This window comes from Hippichthys cyanospilos, chromosome 2 (genome assembly GCF_059441005.1).
Source record: "Hippichthys cyanospilos isolate Australia breed blue-spotted pipefish chromosome 2, RoL_Hcya_1.0, whole genome shotgun sequence".
Taxonomy (NCBI): Eukaryota; Metazoa; Chordata; class Actinopteri; order Syngnathiformes; family Syngnathidae; genus Hippichthys; species Hippichthys cyanospilos.
The window spans coordinates 16,257,109-16,280,795 of record NC_142370.1 but is presented as its reverse complement, the minus strand read 5'-3'; the positions used below and the strand labels follow the sequence as shown (position 1 = coordinate 16,280,795).

The 23,687-nt window shown below is 37.3% G+C and overlaps 1 protein-coding gene across 1 annotated transcript; it reads right to left on the bottom strand.

Moving 5' to 3' along the window:
* Positions 1 to 253: 253 nt before the first annotated feature.
* Positions 254 to 14,703, bottom strand: edn3b (endothelin 3b). Its single transcript, XM_088408061.1, has 4 exons — positions 14,540 to 14,703; positions 14,238 to 14,454; positions 5,710 to 5,868; positions 254 to 3,898 (listed from the first exon to the last, which is right to left on the bottom strand). The coding sequence occupies exons 1-4, from the start codon at positions 14,589 to 14,591 to the stop codon at positions 3,844 to 3,846; spliced, it is 483 nt and encodes a 160-aa protein (XP_088264187.1). The 5' UTR covers positions 14,592 to 14,703; the 3' UTR covers positions 254 to 3,843.
* Between the last annotated feature and the right edge of the window lie 8,984 nt (positions 14,704 to 23,687).

Genomic DNA, 23,687 nt, shown 5'->3' with positions numbered 1-23,687 from the left:
TGAAGAGAAGTGGCCTCGGAACGGAGTGCTGGGCAACACAAATAACACAGGGGATGTGGGAATTTGAATAATTTGTCCGGGATGGATCGAATGAGGCTAAAGACAGAGAGTGGGATTTGAACCAGTCACAGAGTAGAACTCTTTTGTAGTTGTTGCAACTTAAGATTCATTCATGTCCGTTTTCAGAACCAAGGTGAAGGATGCACAAAAATACAACAGTTGGCGACTAGTTTATTTGCTCATTTTTTATTAGAACTTTGCATTACATCGAATGCTCTTCCAAATGTTACGACTGAACTTTGAAAAGGTATCTGTAATTTATCATAAATACAAAACAATTCTGTAACCTTCGGAACATTCAGGAGCCACTAAAAAATAGGGCTCCTTCCCTCTCTCCTGTAGACCATATCATGACACAATTATCATAACCAGCACAAATATATACAACTTTATATTTGTCAAGGAACTACTTGTAGAAGTTGACAAAGGAGACCTGGTCGTATGGCACACTAGAGCAGTGGTTCTCAAATGGGGGTAGCTACAAGTATCCCTGGTGGTACTCGAAGGAACTTCAGGTGGTACTTGAGATTTTAAATAAAACAAACAAACAATTGTAAAAATCCTGTAAAATTAATCATTTAAGTAATTAATTGTTTCAGGAACATATACATTCGTAAAACAATGTTGTTGTTCAGTAGGTTATTGAATTTGTTTATTAGAAAAACTCAAGATCCTCTCCCATACAAGAATGGTTCGACCCCATGCCACTTTCCGTCACCATCCATCCATTATCGAGAGCCGCTGGTACCTATCACTGATGACTTTGGGTAATAGGCAGGGGACACCAAGAAACTGGTCGCCAGCTAATCACAGGGCACACAGAAACGAACAACCATTCACGCACCCAATCACACCTAAGGACAATTTAATATGTCCAATTCACCTGCCATGCATGTTTTTGGAGTGTAGGAGGAAGCAGAAGTGCCACACAGAAAATACAAACTCCACACAGGAAGGCCAGGGCCAGGTAGATTTAAACTCGGGTCCCTTTATCTGTAAGGCGGACATGTTATTCACTGCGCCACCGAGCCGCCCACCTCTCATACATCTCTAACCCTAACGCTAACCCTGTCAAGTTAATGATTTATTTTTGTGAACAGATCACTACTGTGATCCAAAAAGAAGACACTTTAAGTTGAATATTTTTTGGTGGACAAATATTTATTTATATTTTTTTTCTTTTTGAGAACAGGTCTGACACTTTGTTGATTCTTTTTTTGTGGACAATTGTTTATTGATAATTAAGTTAATGATTTACCGTATCTTTCGGAGTATAAACTGTGACTTTTTCCTCATGGTTTGAGCCCCGCGGCTTATAGTCTAGTGTGACATCTGTTTTTTTGGGAGGATTTTTTATTTTTTTTTGCTAGCCACTAGCAAGCAAATGTGTGAATCTGTTCGAGGTCTCATTTTATGGAACAGCTATGAAATAGAACTAAAAAGATGTAATCAATGGATGTGTTCATAAAGAGTTAAAAAATTATATATATATATATATATATATATATGTATATATGTACTGTATATATGTCTAAATTGAATAAGAGAATGTATAACATTTTGGGTAATTTGTGATGTGTAAACTTTATATACGGTACACAGTATATATGATTCTGTTTATGTATTTCTGATTGTTTATTTAAATTATATGGAGTGTGTTTTTATGTTCACTAAAAAATGTATCAAACTAAGGTAGACACTTTTTTTTTTTTAATGAAGTGTTGATTTCGATTTTGAACTGCTATTTAACTAACAACATTCTGTTAGTGTTGGAAAATATCCATCCATCCATTTTCTATAAAATGTTCGGACTGAACATGCACGCATGTTCATTCTGTTAACTTAATTTTTTTTTTTTTATAAACTTCATATACTATCTTTTTGCATAAAGATGTGATGTTATTACCTGCGGCTTATAGTCCACTGCGGCTGATCCATGACAAAAATACTTTTTTTTGCTCACATTTTGCTGCTGCGGTTTATATAACGGTTTGGCTTATAGTCCGGAAGATAAAATACTTTTTTTAACAGATCTCTAATGCAATCCCAAATACGACTCTTTATATTGAATATTTTTCCGTGGACAAAGATTTATTTATATGTATGTGTATGTAATTTTTAGAACAAGTCTGACACTTCATATTGATTAGTTTTTGTGGATGAATATGGATTAATAATTAAGTTATTTATTTTTAATTTCTTCTATGATCCAAAAGAGGACACTTTAGGTTGTTTTTTTGTGGACCATTACAAATGAAGTTTGAAAGGGTCTAATGTTTAATAAATTAGACTCTGTTGCTGTGATTTAAGTCTTTTTTTTTTCTTTTCTTATTTTTTTATACCGAAAAACTCTTTGTATTGGTTAAGGGGTTCTTGGCTGAAAATATATTTCAAATGGGGTATCTCAATGAAAAAAGGTTGAGAACCACTGCACAAGAGCAAAGATTTAATTTCTGGTTTGAGGGGAGAGAGAAATTCTAGCCCCCTTGGCTATAGGAAAATGTTGCCACTTGACTTTCACTATTTGTTAGCATTTTCATTTTGGAAAAGCTTCATACTGCAGTCCAACCGCAGTCTGTTAGGCCTCAGGCAACACATTTTTTTCCACCAACCTCACGGTCTATCGTGACTGGGGTGTTTTGTAATTTATGTATAATGTCCTCCAGTAAATTAACTCACTTTGCACATACAAGCTTACGATGGTGTTACCAGTGCTCTATGTTTTTCTCCTTTTTGTAAAAGTCCTAAAATTCAAAGTGGGTATCTCTTTCTCTCAACTCCTCCCCCAAATGTGAGCCAAACCATTCATTTCTAATAAGAAGAAAAAAATATGCCATATAATAATCATAGACAGTTTTGAAAGGCAAAAAATAAGTGGCTCCTACACGCATGGCATAGACATGACCCTGATCCATGATGTGACTACAATTTAATTTAAATTTTAAATCATGCACAGTTCATGCTTGTCACCAGTGCTCTTGAGAGTGTTCTTGTTTGTTATTTTGTTTTTGGTGACAATGTGGAAATTCATTTTTTGCGGCCCTATTAGCGCTCTAAATAAATCTCATTTATAAAACTCCATGTACACAGGTAAAATAACATCACATTTTTCTTGAATCGGGGTTAGTGGTAGAACAGAGAACATTTTACATAGTTAATATTTTACATAAAATATATTTATATTATTTCTGTCAAAAAATTAATCCATACTTTTGTCATTAAAACTAACATCTGAATACAGAGCAGTATAAAAGTATGCCTGTTAGCTATTCTTTACGATGAATTGAACATTGTATCTAGCTTAAGTACTTTCATCTGCAACTCACATTTTGTTTTCCATCATCCACATGGAAATGTCGTCCGTTGTCTGTGGAGCATTAAATTATCATCTCGTTTTGCACAGAACTCGAGTCCACAATGTGTTATTGTTGTTAGTATATAAGAATATAAAAAGGGAGTCTGATCAAGCATGGAAAAATGTCCCAGGATATTTTCATGGTGAAAATAATTCTTATGCCGATCAAAAAAAGAGAAATCGTCTCCAAAAAACTGTATCGCATTTGCTGAAGTTTTTTTTAAAACCACTCGGCCTGACGGAACTTGCTCCCAGAGTTATGATGCTCAGGAATGTCGGCAGTTTCAATCGCTAAAGTTCCTTCCTTGAATGGGAGTGTACCTGTACATAGAAGCAAGTGTGCCAAACAAAGAAAGACTGGGCTGAAGATGCAGGATGGATCCACTTCTTGAAGAAAGCAGACAGGGAGAAGAAGAGTTGTTCAACTCTCAGCCGGGCCTCAGGACTCTGTGAAGACTTGGTTTTGGCCGAGTCTGCATGGAGCTTGCATGGGAAAACAATATTAAATGAATACATAACATTGCCTTGGCAGAACAGCAGTACAAACATCTTCATGGACAGAAAAGAAATTATGCCAGCAGTGCAAGATGGAAGGACATTGCTTTAAATGACTGGAGTGCCTGATTGCTCTGAAGCTTTTGAGGAACGGGGATGATAACCATCCCGCGTTTTCTACTATAAATGACGCTAGCAAGCGAACATGAGTTAAGAATATTCGGTGTTTCCCATCTATCATCAGCGCCCGGTTGCAGAGGCAGAGTTCCAGACATTTTGCGACATGTGCCTCCCAAACCTGAGATCCATCATATATGGCTCGTTTAGGACTCTGGGGTTCCGGCATCTTGTTGAAACAGACTCCAGTGTTAGTTGCCTGCTTCCATCATTGGCTGTGTTTTGGTGTCTCTAACCTCTCGGGATCTACTGTCAGTGTCAGGAGCACACCTTCATGGCCTTGAGCTTTGATATTTTTCATTACCTTCAATTCAGCTGCAAAAGGAGCATTATCTCTTGGCCTAGGCCCTAAACCTTCTCTGCTTGCCTTACTGTTGCAGAAAGTAGGCCTTCCTTGAGATTTCAGGGCTTCACCCTGGTGGTTCGATAAATTTAAGAGGGCTTGCATTCATCCATGTCGTAACATGGGAAGTAAAATGATTGTTTACAGCCATTTTCTTTCTGTCAATAACTGACTTCTACCAAACATGCTGTTTTTGAAAGGTAAGGTAAAATATTATAAAATTGAATATGGTGATTTCGACCCTGGAACAAATTAGGCAATTTACATGTAAAATGTGATTGACTGTACAAACTCCGGAACAGATAAAATTCGTATCTATCTATATCTATATCTATATCTATATATATATATGTATATATATATATATATATATATATATATATATATATATATATATATATATATATATATATATATATATATATATATATATATATACTGTAGAGATCATTACTGTGGTCCAATCTGATATATTGCCCTTCATCCACAAAAAGATCAAAGAAAAGAATATGGAGAGAACAAGAAGAGGAACAACTCTGTAGCATTTTCTAAAAGTATGTTTGAAATATCAACTTCCTGTCATGTCTGATCTCTAACCACAGCCCCCAAGAAGTGTATTTACAATGTATCTGGAGATTGCTATAAAAAATTGATTAACATCATATAGCTCTCATTTAATCGCCATTTACTTTACTGGCATTGGGACAGTGACTGATGGGGTACTATAATTTAAGTTTTAGCATGTTTAGAATGCACGTTTGGAGTTGGCAAACCTCCAACAAATACTGTATGAGGTGACTGAAAAGAATGTTTACATTGTAGATAACTAAACTCTTTCTGAGTTTAACAGATTTATAGATCAATTGTGTTTTTATTTCAAAATCACCATGTAAACCGGTCCAAGTCTACTCCACTTGTGAAGTCCCCACATCAAATTTCTATAAGTAACTTTTTGGAACACAGTTGGATTCCAAAGTATTTTTCTTGCAATAAATCTTGAGCCTTGGTGCACGTGAGGGCTACAGAAACATTCCCCCATGAGCACATCAAAGTGAGTCCCAGTTATCAGACCTTACATACATATTTACTTTAAATGTCTGTGATTATTTGGATTTTGAATGGACGAGTTAATAGTTTGCATTCCATCATATTTGTCTTAAAATCATTTAGACCCAATTCTAATGTACACATAACTAGAAATGGTCTGTCAGATCCAATTGGTGGCCACCAGCTTTACTTCTGAGTTTGCTCGGAAAGGAATATGAAACACGGAACTGACCTCGACTGACAAAAGTGAAGGCACTCTGTGTCTTCACTCAGAGAAGAACACATGCATCGCTGAGTCTCTCTCTGCTCATGCACGCTTGGCCGTCCAGCAACAGAACGTCGGATTCGCTGGGCTCCTTGGTAGCTGGACATTCCATAGGGTACCGTGCGTCTGCAAGTTTTCACAAGAGAAAGTGTGTTTTTGCCACAGCCTGGATAGGAATGACATCACTTTATTACATTTTATCATTGACAGTGAAATGTGCCCATAAAAACGTCCTCATATTTGATGTCATATCGTAAGCCAAATTACAGAGCGTGTCGATGAACCACAGATGGTAAAGGTTGATTTATCGGTGCATCAGGCAGGCATCCAGAAGCAGGAGGGCACATTACAGACTAGTGGCACTGTATGTGTATTCAAACATGCCCTTTCTAACACAGTATGACAGCATGACAAAATTCATAAAAGGACAAATAATGAGGAGTTGGATGAAATATCCATGTAGAGGGAAATCTGAACTTCACTACTAAAGCTGCTGCCCCTACAACCTGATCCTGGATAAATGGGTGGATAGAAAAATGTTTAGGAATGTTGAGCATTTGTGAAAATCCATTCATCCATCAGCTACCGCTTTATCAGAAGTTGGGTCACGGAGGCAGAAGCTTCAGCAGGGTAGCCCAGACTTCCCTCTCCCCAGTCACTTGATCCAGCTCCTCTAGGAGGATCCCCAGAAGTTCCCAGGCCTGCCAAGATACTTAGTCTCTCCAGCATGTCCCGGGACGACCCCCGGGGCTTCTCCCTGTGGGAAATTCCGGGAACACCTCCACATCCTAACCAGATGCCAGAGCCACCTCAACTGGCTGCTCTCAATGCAGAGGAGAAGCGGCTCAAAACTGAGTCCCTCCCGGATGACCGAGCTCCTAACCCTATCTCTGAGGGAGAGCCCGGACACCCTGCAAAGGAAACTCATTTCGGCCGCTGGTATCCGGGATCTCATTCTTTCGGTCACGACCCACAGCTCGTGACCATAGGTCAGGGCATGAACATAGATTGACCGGTAAATGGACAGCTTTGCATTTCGGCTCAGCTCTCGCTTTTCAGCACGACAGACCGGTCACTGCGGACGTTGCACCATTCCGCCTGTCAATCTTCCGTTCCATCCTGCCCACCCTTGTGAACAAGACCCCAAGATACATGAACTCCTCCACTCGGGGAAGGGCCTCATCCATGACCCGGAGAGGGCACTCCACCCTTTTCCGACTGAGGACCATGGTCCCAGATTTGGAGGTGCTGATCTTCATCCCAGCTGCTTCACAAACGGCTGCGAACCGCTCCATTGAGAGTTGAGTTGAGGCCTGAGGAAGCCAAGAGAACCACATCATCTGCAACTAGCAGAGATGTAATTTGCCGGACCCCCTCCACGCTTCGGCTGCGCTGAGAGATTCTGTCCATAAAAGTAACTAACAGAATCAGTGACAAAGGGCAGCCTTGGTGGAGTCCAAATCTCACTGGGAATGGATTCGACTTACTGCCGGCAATGCGGACCAAACTCTGACATCGGTGGTACAGGGAGGGCCCGTATCAGGTCGTCCGTAACATCATACTCCCGAAGCACCCTCCACAGAGCTCCTCGGGGGACACGGTCGAACGCCTTCTCCAAGTCCACAAAGCTGCCGAGGGTGTAGAGCTGGCCTACCGTTGCACGGATGGGACAAAAACCACACTGCTACTCCTGAATCAGAGGTTCAACTTTCTGACGGACCCTCCTCCCCAGCACCCCTAAATAGACCTAACCAGGAGGCTGAGGAGTGTGGTCCCTCTGTAGTTGAAACACACTCTCCGGTCCCCCTTCTTAAAAAGAGGGACCACCACCCCAGTTTGCCAGTCCGCCACAACAGGCACCAACCATCTTGCGGCCACAACTCCGTTCGGTTATCTCAACACTGGAGTAGCGGAACATGGTCCACTCGAGCCACATGAGCCATTATTTACTACAAAATAAATAACATTTGCGACGAATAACCTCTAATGAAATGATGGCACTCATTATTTCGTTTGTGTGAGGGCCCACAATTGGTCAAAAAGTATGCCCCAGCCCAAGTGTGTCTTGTGCTTGGTTTTAACCCTTTCCAAAATAGCTGCAGCTGAGTTGAGGAGATAGTTCAACACTATATTTCAACAATTTAGTACAGTACTAAATTGTTGTCTTTGTTTTCACTCTTTCGGCATTTATCTTTCAACGTGTGGAGAAAAGGAACAAAGTCCTACTTTCATGTGAAGAGGGTTGACGTTAAGCACTTCAAGGAAGAAAAAACAAAGCAAAAGATCATACAGGACTATATTTACTTAGCTTGCTTTAATATGTTCCTCCATGTGAACCATTGGGTATGGCATTGAAAACACTGAGATCTGCATGGAATAACTAATGAACAACCACTTTGTTCAATGTCAAGTTTACCCAATACAAAAGAAATTGAAGAATACATATAATAATGCTCCAAACACAAATTAACAGCTTACCAGTTTGGGTGAACCTGATGGCAGACTGGAAATTGCTATTATTTCTAGTATCTCCCCCCCAAAAAATATAAAATACAATTATGCTGTTCCTGGAAAACATGATCACTGGCAACACAAGGGCTACGTTCTCGCATTGTGTCTTTAGAATTTAACGTTAGCTGATGATGTGTAGCAACCTTTTCTGATGGCATTACTTTTTTTTCTTATTGAACAGGTACTAAGCACCTTCACAAATACACCACAGCTTCCCTTTTTTCTTCATCCCTGTTTTTTTTTCTTGTGTGCCTTGATTGACAAGTTCATTTTTGCTATGCTTGCAGACAAACTTTGCAACAAGTCCTTTTTCTCTGACAGATTATGTGTCAGTGCAATGACAGTTTATAGGTATGTTATTGCTCGGCAGCAAGCACTGGAAGTCAGGAACCCTTCAGCAGGTATTGCTGATTTCCTGACAGCCACATTCTGTCCGTCAAGAGTTAAGCAGTGCTTTTTTTTTTTTTTTCCAAACGATGAGGTAGAACCATGTGGTCCCCCTTCAGCTCAAAGCCAAAGGCAGCTTTCATTATGCTGATTCGTGAATGTCCTCTCCTCTCACTCTGCTTGCTACATCCACTGTGTCCTGTAAAGCTGTTCTCGCTACAAGGCTGATTGAAAACAGCAACGTGAATGGCCTTTAAATAATTGGCTTTTAAGCAAATAGTCTGACGTGGACGAGGATTAAATAAGCTGTCAGGGCTGTGCTCTTCACTAACCGACAGAATTTACAAAAGAAATACACTCGTAGGAGATGTTGCAGCATGTATAAGTACATCCTGGCAAGGCAATATTTGGGGATTATTTACAGCTATTTTCTTTGTTAGCCATTGTCAAGACCTCAACACCAAACTTGATGGCAATGTGTATGACTTTCCAAAGAAGGACAATTAATCCTCTTATTTTGTGACTTATATTTACTGCTTAACGTTACTTCACTAAGAAATCCAGGACATTGTTTTTTTTTTTTCATCCAGGCAATTCATCTTTGAGATGGATGAAAAAACATAAATCTGTTTTTTATTTCCTATTGCAGGAATGCTATATAAATTAGAATACGGTGTTTAGACTATTGGAAGTACTGTACATACAACATTTAACTTTTGATTTAACTCATGCATTTTGTTTCCTTTAATACGAATTGAATTTTAAACAACACTTTAAACAATTTCAAAAAATGTAAACAAATCTTTGGTTTTAATTGAAAGGCAGGCAATGGAAATATGCAGCAGTCAGCAGTAGATTTCCTTCCCCGCTATGTATGTTTGTGTGCAGTTGGGTCAAATTCCATATCCAGGAATTTCAAAAGAGTTTTTCATACCAATGGGAGAGAAGGTGCAAAAAATGATCAACATTTTACCTTGTAACATACATTTTTGCACAGAAACTGGCAATGCAATTTCCTCAACGATGATGATGTATGTGTCTTGTCACCCATGTTTACAGGAAATAGAAAACCCATTTTGATACTGTATCTGCAATGTTAATTTGCTGATGATGTCACTTTTCACAGCAGTCACCTGAAAACTGCAGAAGGCAGCAGTAAATATTAAAATTAGTAAATGTAAACACAAACCCAACTGTCTTAAGAAAAGAAGAAATAAAGTTGTGTTTACAAGAAAAAAAAAACGTTTTTTTGTTTGTTTTTTGTTTTAATGTGGTGCCCACTATGTGGATTAAGGAAATCTGCAACTAAATTGTACATAACTGCAAAAGCTATCTAAAATTGCTATGTAAGTGGAGTTACCAATATTAATATTTGGTACATGAAAACACTGCGATTTGCTAAATCTGTTTTTAGCTCAGCGAAGTACCAGGAAAAATGTTTCCAAATAAAATATATATCCAGGTTAATTAACCTTCATTTTGAGTAACACAGCCAATGTTTTCTTTAAATAATCGTTTCTAAATATGAGGACACAAGGTTTTCTTGTAGAAGAATCTTTTTTTTTTTTAAATCGGATTTTTATATTTTATGCTTTGTAATAGTTGCAGACAGTGTTTTTTTGGCAGTCAGGTGTATTTAAAGGAAAAATGTAATGCAAAAATTCTCAGCAATTAATTTTTGTGGGCTTGGTTTTGCCATAGTTTTGGCTGGTCTCAATCTCGGTCCTGACTCTTGTCCTAATCCCAAACTTCTTGACCATTTGGTCTGAGTGAGTTCTGGTCATTATCAAGTCTTGGTCTAGGATTGCCTTGTATTGACCACGACACTATCAAATGTCAAATGTTACATTCCCATGTGCCTTGATTAATGTCACTTGACACTAAGTGTAATGATCCACTTACACATCACACTGAGCCATAAATCTTAAAATAGTATAAGGTCTATTAGGAAATAATGTGATATCAACAACACCAACGAAAACTCTGCTTTCTCTGTACTTGAAGAGGAAACTTTTTGTTTGACTTTGTTCACCTTTTGTAGCATTATATATCAGTATGCAGTGAAGACATTCAAATATGTCAATCTGTCCTGACTTGCTAGGCGGTAAGAGGGAGTGCTGTTGAGTTGAAATAGCCCACAGCAGTCTTGGCAAAAGACAAAGTAGGAAAAAGCAACTGCCGTGTTGATAAAAGCTCATTTAAAAAATGGATGAGAAAACACAACAGTCATGGAATTAAGCTGTATGTCCTGCAGTAAGGGACCAAAAGTTTCCACGCATCATGAGCAAACCTAGCCAACAACTTCTTGTACTTGTAATTACTTAGAATAAGCCTTTATCAATTCATGTAATGTTTTTAAGTGATTTTTTTTTTTCAAATGTGACAGCTGTGGTACGCCAAAGGGTTATGGTCCAATTGTGACGTTGTAACCTCTACAAAGAAAGGCCGTAACTCTTTCTTGTTTAAGTGTTAGTGACAAAACTCGGTGAACCATATCATTTGTGGTATTTATCACTACCTAAATAACATGTTTGCTTTCTGATTGAGTTCACTGACATTTTCTTCTAGTTGTTGTTATAGAACCTTTAAAGCTTAAAGTCAAATGACCCAATTTTAGGGGGAATATCTTCATACAAGGCATCGGGTCACATTTTACAACAATAATTTCCAAAGAAAAAAGTTCTGTAGGTGTAGCACTCCCAGAATAATAGCTCAGGTCATGTTGTGTTATTTTAGACATGTTATTGTCAAATTTTAAAAATTGGATGTCTTCCCTTTTAAAGAGCAATTAATGTAGCGTTATTCCTTCATGGGAGCAGTTCATTGCTTTTGCCATTATTTTCTCTTTTATTTTGAAGCAGAAAAAATTGGAGGGCTAACCCTTGTCCAAGAAGAAATGGTTTTAACTCTGAAGGTTTCTTTGTCTTACACAATCTTAACAGTGGTTAAGCGGTATTGCCAAATCACGAGATTGTCATAGTATCAATCTTGTGCTGTGAGCATGTACTCTGGCGTTCTCACACAGCAGCTATGCCTCAGAGTCTACCAGGAGCCTGCAAATATGCGTTGCCCCCGCCAAGTATGAAAGCGAGATGTATTGCTTTCACCCTATTAGTCAACTAGTTAGCCATGTTACAAAAACCAAAATAGAACTGACTTCCATGTACGTTTTGGATGTCCGGAACATGTGTATAACTCATTACATTTTCAGAATAAAAGTGAACAGGGGCATTTATTTCCTCCTTTACATTTGTCAAATGATGGGATTGTAATATTTTTTTTCTTTACCGTTTATTCCTTATGTTGATATTCCAGGCCACAGTCTTTCCACCGTCAACAGAGGACAGCAGTGAGGTGCCTTACAAAATATTCAGTGTAAGTGCAATGTAACACAACTCTTAACTGCAGACATGCATGCAGTCATGAGAGCAATAACAGCACATACTGCAACAGATTTCAAATATGCCGTCCGTGTCAATCAAGATGCATATTCCAGGTGTCCTTTTCTCAAATCCCCTGTGTTTTTTGTTTCAACTAAGGCGATCATAAATTCATTTCTGAATCATCCTCCCGGGCATTGTAGTCATTTAAATCCTGTCACTGCATAGCCTGTAAAACCCACACACCCGTTCAAGATGTTTTAAGGCCACAGGTTAGATCAGTTTCTCAAAAGTGAATAATATGAGCCCAGTGGGGATAAAAAGGAATTTTGCCAAGGAAAGACAAATTCATTTTCATGCCTCGGTCACACAACGTATGCCACAGTCTAGTTTTTCTGAGTGATTAATGGTGCGTTATGAACCGATCACCAAGAAGAAAAACTTGGCTGACTCCCTCTTAGCCTCAATTCAATGGGAACTCATGCTATGCTTTTTGGGAGGTTTTTTTTTTGTTTTGTTTTTATTTTATTTTTTTTGTTTTTTTTTTTTTTGGCAAATGCAAACCACAGATGGATATGTTTCAATAACTCGAGCGCTTGCTAATTTTTCTGCTCATGCCTGCCGCTTCCTTAACAGTTTGGAGCTATTGTGTCATTATTGTGAAAAACTCACAGCGTTATATGCGGTTTCATGCTGTAGGTTTCTGAACACATACACCCATCCGCACACAAATGTTCAAACACACAACAAAATAAACAATAAAGGCATGATGTTTACTCATACATGACGAAAACATGAAAAATAAAGAAATGAATCAAACAAGTCTTAGTTGTATTGTATCTCGTTGCATTTAAATTCATGTAACTCATATTCCTTCATAGAAGACAAGGTGTTTACATTAGGTGTGCATTTTGGGTGCTCGTAAATTGTATTTTAATCTTAAAATGATGATAATTATGTCATGGGAATGCTCATTAAATCTGTATATTTTTGTATCGTAGCTTTTTGATCATGATTAAACCTATGTTCTCCATTACTGTTGTTTGATTTGAACATGTTCATTAAATTAACTGGAAATGCTCTTGATCAGGGTTAATACAACCACTAGTAGAAATTACGAGAGACAGAGAAAGAACTGTGTGTAAAGCTAGTAGTGTATCTGACTTAATTGCTGCTGTCTCTTGTGTCAAACGATGACTCTTGGGTATTTCTGTTAGGCTTGAAATTTGACCTGTTGTGGTGCTGGAGGCTCTTCAGTGTGGTTTACTGAAATGTTTCCCTGGCAGACTTGACTGCTGTGACCAAAAGAAAAGGCCGCTATTGTATGTGTTCAGCAGTAAAATTTAGCAGTAAACTTAAAGTACCAAGTAGCAGCATTATCTCATGTCTGAGCGTTGCATTCTCATAACACTCAAAGGAAATATTGCAGCGTGAAACAGCTGGTGCCTTGCTCACTATTCAAGGAAGCAATCTTATTTACAACTTGCACCACAAGCCTCATGCCCCAGGCCATGGTGCTTAAATCCCATCAGTGAAAACAAGCCAGATCAGTAATCTTAAACATTTAACCCTAATCTTAAATGTTTTATTAAATATCGGGTGATAGATTGGTTGACCAGCAAATCTCACAAAAACAGTACCACAACATGTGAAAAACAGCCAGCTGCGCTGACAGACAAAACATGCAAGTCTTGCTTACTTTTTGCAGAAACGCCTGGATTGACCTTCTCTGTTTCTATCAATCAACATTCATTCCAACGATTCATTCCTTCCTTCCGGATGTAATAATATGGCAACGGCAATGTGACAAGTATACACTGAAGAAGAATTTCGATGGCAAGAAATAGTGACAAAAAGTTAGTGATGTCAGTCAGTGCTGGTAGTAAACACAAAATATAGAAAGTAACAAGAAGGGGCATATTATAAACTTCTACACACTTGTCAGATATTTTATCTTATGATTACATTATTTTTTATAGGTAAGTCAATTACAATATATATTACGCATAAAGAAGCGGTATACACTCCTATGGTATGTTTGTATGAACACTGTCTACATTTCGTGGGTGTGTGCACACACACACATATATATATATATATATATATATATATATATATATATATATATATATATATATATATATAGACAAGAATAGTCTATTATATTTCTTTCATTTTTCACTTAAAATGGAAATTTTGTGGTAGACTTCTGCTTACTCAGGAGTATTGATCCAGATGATGTCCAAATGGCAGTAATAGATGCACTCTTTATCCTTATACGAATAACAGGTGCAGCGCTTTGATCTGGACTTAGGTTCCGTTGTGTCTGGATTCTTTCGAGCCGCGATTCCGCCTGAGTTCAACTCCGCGCTGGGCCCCGAGACACCTCCGGGGCTGACCTCAGATATGACCCAAGCATCACACCTCAACACACCTTGTATTGCATAGGAAACAATAGTATTAGGAAAAGAAGAAAAGTGTTTGTCACGAAACGCCGTACAACAAAGAGACGCACATACCTTGTAAGAGAATGAAAGCAAGGATTTTGTAAAGCATGGTTCCTGCTAGCATGGGAAAAGATCCTTTTTCTTTGTTAAATATTCCCAAAATGCAGGAGAGCTTGCAAACAATGCAACAACAAGGTCATATTATTCCAATGAGTGAAAAAAAAAAAAAATCCAGCTATGTCCATGTGCAGATCCTGGCAAAAACAAAAACCAAAGGATGTTTATTCCTCCGTTGCGTTCATAGTTGTACCTTCATGTTACACATTCTGCACGCAATGCTGTGTCGACCTGTCCTTACTAGCCCCTGCATATGATTAAGTTCCTCTCTGTCTCACAGACTGACAGCATCTGGAGTAAGGAGCAGTGTTCTTGCCCGCCCCCTAAACCCCCCAAATAAAGATCTATGGGCTTTGGATAGGCTGAGGTACACCTCCCACCTCCCACCGCCCACCACCCACCACCCACCACCCCCTATCAAATAAGCTTGAAAGGGAGGACTCCACTTGAATTGCTGTGGCTGTATGTCATATGAATGAATGAGGCTATGTTTCCTTAAGTAAGGGGTAGAGCTATGTAACCGTCAGTCACAACATAGCATGAATATTCTATCATGTGCCTAGCGGTGTGATGAGGGTTTTTTCCTCTATACTGTGACCTACCTGAGAACCAAAACAGGGTTCAATCTCGGTTCTCAGAGTTCAATTCACTTCAGGTACATGTTGGAAACAGGCTAAAGTGAACACATGTAATATTCACAATGGGAGTGCATGATGGGTTATACACCGAACGACGCTTCCTGTATATAACACAAAGTGCCTGCAAGCCAAGATGAGGTGTTGCTTCTTTAGTTCAGAAGCAGAGTCATACCTGGATGAACATGAGAGGAGACGCTGTAACAAGTGGAAATTCCATTCCCTGGATTTTTTCAACAGTGTTGGGAGAAATGCATTAAAAAAAAAACACTGTAGCATACCGTAAACACCGTAACGCAACTACAATATATATTAGGCATAAAGAAGCATAAAGAAGAATTAAAAAAGCAATGTAATTACTGTGATGCATTACTTTTTACTGAAACGTGGTCATGTAATATACTGTATTACACACACAAAATAGTAATATTGTACTTGTTACAAATGAGAGTAATGCATTGCAATGCATTTTAAGCCTGAATGTGATCTGGAATGTCTTATTATATATGATTTTGTTGTTTTTAATTGTTTATTGTTACATTGCTTATTTCTCTTTACAATGTTTTAACAATTCCTGTCAATTAAAAAAAAAAAAAAAAATCACCACTGGGGTGCAGAAGTACAACGGTGTATTAGGGTCACCAAGAAGAAGAAGAAAAAAAAAACTCCAGATGAGATATTCATGAGATAGTCACCTAGAGGAAAAAAAAAAAGACAAGATGAGATTCCAAGAAGGAAAACAAAAGTCGAGATTTAAAGTCATCATGCCAAGATATTAGGTCACTGCACCCTGATTATAGGGTCACCTTGAGGGAAAAGACAAAAAAAAGACAAAACTGAGATATGAATTGATCACGCCGAGATAAAAACAACAACATTAAAAAAAAAAGACAAGATGAAATTTAAAGTAATCGCGTCAAGGTATTAAGTCAACACGCCAATATTTTACAGTCACCTAGAGTAAATAAAAAAGATGAGATGAGATTTAAACTCATCGCAAAGATTTAAGGTAGTTGTGCAATTGAATCATGACTCTGTAGTCATTGCAATATCAGTTCTTCAGAAACTCCTGAAGTAAGACATCAATGGCAGCATCCACCCAAAGTCACAAGCTAACATACCACCACCATCGATGAGTGGAACACTGAGTTATTTCATCAGTAAGTTGCAATTTTGTTGTTATGTAACCATATTCCGAACGCTAAGTAGAAGCACGTACGAGAATGGATATGTGCTAAGTTAAGATAATCATATGTCCTGCTGTTGATGCTATGGTTGCAAAAAATATTTGTAGATGTAGAACATAATTTTGTAGTTCAGCAAAGAATAACTTGTCGGAGAAAAAAAAAAAACCTCTGTAAATGACATCTTGTAGGAGAAAAATGTTGCCACTAGGAACAGGTGTTTTGCTGTTGCTGTACGGACGGCAGTGCTTCTCAATGATATTTTTCCAAGTCCTTGAGAGGAAAGAGAAAATTTTTCGCGCCGCCCCTCCCTCTTGATGTGCAGACTATGACTAAAATTATTATCTATGGAAATGGTATAAGTATACCTAAATCTGTATCTTTTTAACATTACAAAAGAAAGCAATATAAATAAACTTTCAACAACCGTTCATTATTTTATACAGCATTTAAACAGGTTACAGCTTAGTCTAAAACTAAAAAAAAAATGCGCATCAAAGTGCCTGAAACATTAGAAAAAAAAAAGATGTTTTTATTATTTTGTTATTTTATTGCAATTACATTTTACATGACAAAAACAAAGCCTTTTCCCTGGGGACATCCGCGCCCCCCCTTGGCATCAAGCCCAAAACATCTTTGAGCATTTCCAATTGTTACATTCCCAGGGATGATCAACATTAAAAGTTGGGTTAATCCATTATGGTAGTAGCTGATTATGCGATCGGAATGCAGATGACAAGAATTGTCAACACTTGGACGTGATAGCCTCAAGCACTTGAGCAGTGATTTCAACAAGGTGACAGATACTTTGATGACTCACAATGCCTCACAATTTACCCACTTTATCACTCATTCATGAGTAAACCAGTGCCTCTGGCGTGTGCTCCTGAGCATACAGACAGACCTGCATGCAGTAGACTCAAGATCACACTAAAAAAATGTAGTCAATGTCTAATTAACGTATGTACCGTCTTTCCAGAGTCAAACCGCAGGCCACAGATGACTGATGTCTGTTCAGAGAGGCTCCAGGTAGCATTTGGTATTTTAGTCAAATCCATTTGTTTCAAGGCGTTTCCCTATCCAGTCAAGTATTGAGTAAAGTTGTAGGGCTTCTACACTTATGTTTCCTCTGGCATGTTTGAAGTAATGAAAACAGTTGAGGGTTGGTTTGTTCCTTTTGCTTGTTTCCCATTGATTAATGGAACATGTTGCGTCATAAATCTTTCTTAGTCAAAGTGTGGTTTAATAGCACTGCAATATTTACAAAACATTCGAGACCATATAGAACATTTAATCCAACTACTGCACCATGACACATTGGTGGGTCCTGTGAGATCATGGGTTTTACACTCCGTGGCATTATCCAATTTTATTTTATTGGTCTATTTACCATAATCACAAATCATTTTTATTTCAGTGTCTATAGCTTACAAAATATTGTAAGGAAAAATATTTGTCTTGCTTCGGCCTTTCCTAATACAGTATTCTTGTCATTATACTGAAACTATTATTTAATTATTTTGCGGCATTTCTATTTTTGCGGCTTGCCAAATATTTGAATATGTTGTTCGGATGATGAAGGAGGAAAGTAAAATAAGTTGCATCTCTCTACAGACAGGAAGTAAGACACGGAGCAGAAAAACATTGCAAGTAATCGATGCCGCAAAAAAGTGCAAACTCACCAGAGGAAAAAAAACAAAACAAAACTATATGGTGAGCTCAGGAATGAGGGTCAAAATATGTATCAGAGTAGCTGGGTTTAAATAAAGACTTGTTCTGTCATCCGAACCAGTTGTCTCATCAATTGTATACATATGCATGCTCCATTACATTAATCTGAAGTGTCATCAGCCGAAGTCAAAGTTTATGTGAATAACCATGATGGAGTTCATTACTGTATTTAGCACAGTAGTTTTTATTTATAGTTTATATAGTAGTTTATATATATATATATATATATATATATATATATATATATATATATATATATATATATATATATATATATATATATATATACCTTTGATCAAATTAAAAGTATTAGATTGCTCCAACACCGATGCTGTGCTGAGCCCATTGAAGTAACAAGTAACATTGGATTGTTGTTAGAGCAATCAAATATTTTTAAATTGATCAAAGGATGAATATTGGTTGTATCGGTTTATGCTTTATTTTTTTTGGTGTAGCTTAAAAGAAATTCTTCCATCATAGACAAGCTCTGCAAGCCCAACACCATTTGCAAGTGCACAACCAACTACGCATTTTCCACAAGGCAGAGCATGTGCAGGACCTCATGAAGAAGGATGTAATTGTATTCTTCTTCCAATTGAGGAGCTTTTACGCAGAATTTTCCATCATTTGGTCATTTGGCTTTGTTCTTATTAGAATTTTTTAGCTGATTATATCTGATAGATGCCTTCTATTGAGATTGATGTTTTCATTTGTCCACAATTTGGTGGCTACTGTGGCTCTTACATTTGATAATATTATACAGCAGCAATACTGGATTTATTTATTTCTCATTTGAAACAGATATGTTTACCATCACTTGAACCTAAAGGGACGAAGGATAAGCAGTCAAAGTATCTTTGTATAAATCTGATTTAATTACCCATATCGTGGTATATCATTATCATGATATAAAATAACCTACATCGGATTGATATTTTTTTTTAAATATTGTCCAGTTGAAGGGGATCATTTTAGAGGTTAGAGGGCACCAGGTGCAATGGAAGTTAGCCTTGGCTGAGACATATGTCTCCAGTGTTTTATGAGAAAACATTTCTATTGCGCAAAGCCTGGGGATCTACAGTCTGTACTCCTGTAGTGATGTTGAGCTTCTGAGGTAGGGAGCGCAGAAACAATAAACAGCAGGTATAAGCCTGTTGAAATGAGCAGGGTGAAGAATGAATCCCACACACATCACATGATGGAAAGGAAATTGTGAAGGAAAGCAATTGGCCTGTACAGTAAAAGTATAGCCATAGATGTCACACTACCATTCCCGCTATAGTTGTGACAAGTGGGTTTGCATGGCTCGACCCAAATCTTACTAGTTTGATCCCTTGGGGAAGATACTGAAGCCCTCAGTAAGGGGTAAGTAAATCTTTAAAGGGGGGAGGGCGGTTGTGTGTCATGGCTGAGGTTTTGATACGGAGAGGTCCAAAGAAAGGGCCCCAAAAGTCTAAAATTATTTCTTGTGCTGCTGTTACTTTCATACCGAGACAGACAAAATGATTGTTTATTTCAAATTCATGCTTGCACACATGCTCAAACACCTCAGAGAGACAGAGATAGACAGGCAGACAGACAGATAGCAAGATATATATATATATATATATATATATATATATATATATATATATATATATATATATATATATATATATATATATATATATATAAATATATATATATATATATATATATATGTATATATTTTTTTTATTTATTTATTATTATTATATATATTTTTTTTATATTATTTTTTATATTATATTATTATATATCCCCCCCCCCCCATATACTGTATATATACAAGGAACCAAACTAGTTCCTAGCTTATTCGTTTTTGTAGAAAGATTACCCATACCACGACAAAGTGAAACAACTGATTTCATCCAGACAAAGAGTGGGAAAGTACACGAGGCCTCAGGCCAGTCCTGCCACAGGTCGGAGCAGAAAATGGCAACCTTTCACCTTCCACATTCAGTTCTTATACCCTTTTGGAGCATGTAGTCTCACTGTGAAATGCAGGTGTGTGTGTGTGTGTGTGCGTGTGGGTGTGTGCGTGGGGAAGGTGTCTTCAAAAGTCTTTGTTCTTTGGAAGAGGGAGGAAGTCTGAGCACCATAAACCCTGACTGATATCTTCTCTTCATGGCCACAACTGGCCTTTTGTTCATGATGGAGTGTTGTGTCGAGGGATGCTATTTTTTCCTTTTGAAGGTGAAGACTAGTCTTTATTTCTCCTGGGCCAAGACTATATCTGCTTCATACTGACATTACGTCGTCTCAATCTTTATTAGAATAACACAGTTCCATGAACACACATTTTACTACATTGTATTTAAAGGAACACGCATTTCCTTTAATATATATATATATATATATATATATATATATATATATATATATATATATATATATATATATATATATATATATATATATATATATATATATATATATATATATATATATATATATATATGTATATAAGGTTGAAAACCACTGATGAAAACACTGTTCTAGGGTATGGTTCAGTTGCAATTGTGATAGGGTGGTATGTTGCTGAGAGCTTCTGACAAAGTTTTCAACTACTGTAGCCACTTTGGAAGGGAGCCAAACCATACATCAATCTCCTTTAAACCAAGCTAAACCTTCGCCTGTTGTGTTTATTTATGGCAGAGCCAAGTATAAGCTTGATTGTTGAATTCCCGGTGGGTGGCTGAGACAAAAAAAGGCAGCATTTATCGGAAAAAGTCTGCCAATTTATTTTGTTTTTTACAAGGATTTGACTGCAGGCATGAGCTCTTTTTACACATTGATAATGTGGCGTTAAAAAAACAAATGGAGGTATTCCGCACATGGTTGCCACATGGCGCCCATATAGAGAAAAGCCAAGCATCCTAACTGACCAAGGTCACTTCAAAGTAAAGCAACATTACACTTACAGTATATTGACCAATTACAGAGCGACTGTATGGAATCCATAAAATGTCGTTGCAGAAATTCTCTCAAATCAAGGATTAAGATTGAGAATTAAGAATTGAGAATTAAATCCATTCTCAATCATTTCATTAGTGGTATCAATCAAATCTAAAATGTGTTGCCAAAAAATAGGGAGCACCATTTTTTTTTTTCTTATATAAGACAACGTAATTTCCTACCCTGTCAGTGAGAACCCACACTATGTATCCCCCTAGCTTGCTTGATGTGCAATATGAACTAAGACCACACTGCACTGTTTTCCATCATAATCCGTTTGTCACACTAAATCGACTGCTACGAGCTCTTCTGCAAGATATGTCCTGTCGTTTTAAACCACCGAAAATGTTATCTTTACAAGTAAGTGCATTCAGATCGTTATAAAAGCCCAAATAACTAAGTAAATGTGTTTATTTAACCCAACTTTCTGGGTTCTTTTGTATAAAACCCAGAAAGTTGTCTAAAGATTCTGTTTTAAATTTTTTGAGGTTGTCTTGAACAAATCAACCCATTTAGAAGGTTGTTTTGAGCAAAACAACCGAGAAAGTTTTGTCAAATTAACTCAAATATTGTATTAGTCCCTTTTTGTGTGTGTGATTCGGTCCTTTCCTGTCGATTGGCTGCATATGACTCTACTAAGTTTCATTTTAACATAAAAACACATCAAAATCGTAATGGGCCTTTTTATCACTTACATTGAAGTAAATCAAATGACGAAAACAACTGGACTCTTTTGCTTCATCCAAGTCCATGAAGTTGGGATTTAGTGCCACCAAACGGTGGTTTTTATTGCGATTTAGGAGATAAACCATACTTATTGAAAAAAAATATCAAGTTGATTGTATGCCACAAACATATATGAGAAGTCCAATAATTTAAAAGAGTTACAATTATATGATCACTTCTTCGTTGTGTGATACGGGTTAAAAATCAAATTAATTTTTAAGAGGGAGGGGGAAAAAATCTATGAAAAAGGTTTTTTTTTTTGTTTTTTCCCCAATTTAATAGGAATGCAGAATAAAACAACGTAATGGAAAAGAACCCCTAAATATTTGTGCTTTTTGGTCACGGTATATTTAAGCGTAGAAAAAGTCACATGTGTAACCATCGGAGCCTTTCAAAAGTGGTGGCTAGATTATTTTTTTTTAAGTACATTTACACTGTCAAGCTCTGACAGTTTCAGACATGAATCATGCACTTACTGAACTTAAACACTCTACAGCTGGAATTCACAGGTTTGCAAACTCTGTCTTATAAAGTCAAGGACATCTCTTTCAACTCTCAGGTAATTCAAGTAGGTATGACAGAAGGGCTTAAAACTTGTTTTTAAAGAGTGTGAATAATGTCTTACTTTTTTCTGCAAAGACACTCTTGTCAGCTGTTCTTGAACTGCTGCAAAGTCTTTTTTTTTTTTTCAATTTGGCATTGAATGTAAAGGTTGGATAACATTTGAGCAAAATACAATATTTTCTGCAATTTCAATTTTGAGTCAGTCGGCTACCTTTAAAAAAAATGATGCTACTCAGATACAAGGGACCATGTCTGCACAAAAGTTACTAACTCTCATACTGAACTCAGAAAGCAATGTTAGTTGCAATCACCCACATGTATACTCATAATGTAGGCAAGGCTTATGTGCTTTATTGTCCTTGGAATTTTGAGTCAAATACCTGCAACACAGACAAAATGAAAGAACAACAACAACAACAACAACAATAATAATAATAATAATAATAATAATAATAATAATAATAATAATAATAATAATAATAATAATAATAATAATAATAATAATAATAATAATAATAATAATATGGCCTTTCTCTCACCTTTGCAGCAGGAACTTGGAAAGAATTCCAAAAGGATTTGGAGTGTATGTGGAATTTGTTTTTCCTTTATCCACAAGAACAAGAATCCACAAGATTTGTGAGGTAAGAGGTTACTGATGTTGGATCCTAGCAAGGACCTGGCTCACAGTTGCTCTGGCTTGCAGGTAAATAAATGAAAAACATCCAAACAACAAAGGCCAAATATTTGCAAACGTGAACTCTAATAAAATTAATTTAGAATCCTTGAAAAGGTTTACAATGTTACAGTGACTGCATCCAGAAAGTAGTTGATCGCAATACAATACTATGTCATCAATTATTTTCTACAGTTATGTTATAGTTGTAGCTGAACGTGAACCTATTCCAGCTGGCTATAGTCATGAGGGGGACAGTACTCCCATGAGTCAGTCATGATTCCATCACAGGGCACTTATTGTAATACAGAAACTCCACAAAGAAAGGCCCGAGTAGAAATTTGAATCCAGATGCAAAGAATTGCTTGGTCACCTGAAACAATATATTTGTGGGTGCAATATAAACAGATTGCATGTGGTGATATATGGCACTGGGTTAATATGAAGGATGGATGGATGGAAGGAAGGATGGATGGATGGATGGATGGATGGATGGATGGATGGATGGATGGATGGATGGATGGATGGATGGATGGATGGATGGCTGGATGGATGGATGGACGGATGGATGGATGGATGGATGGATGGATGGGTGTGGTGTGAGTACGTTCTGG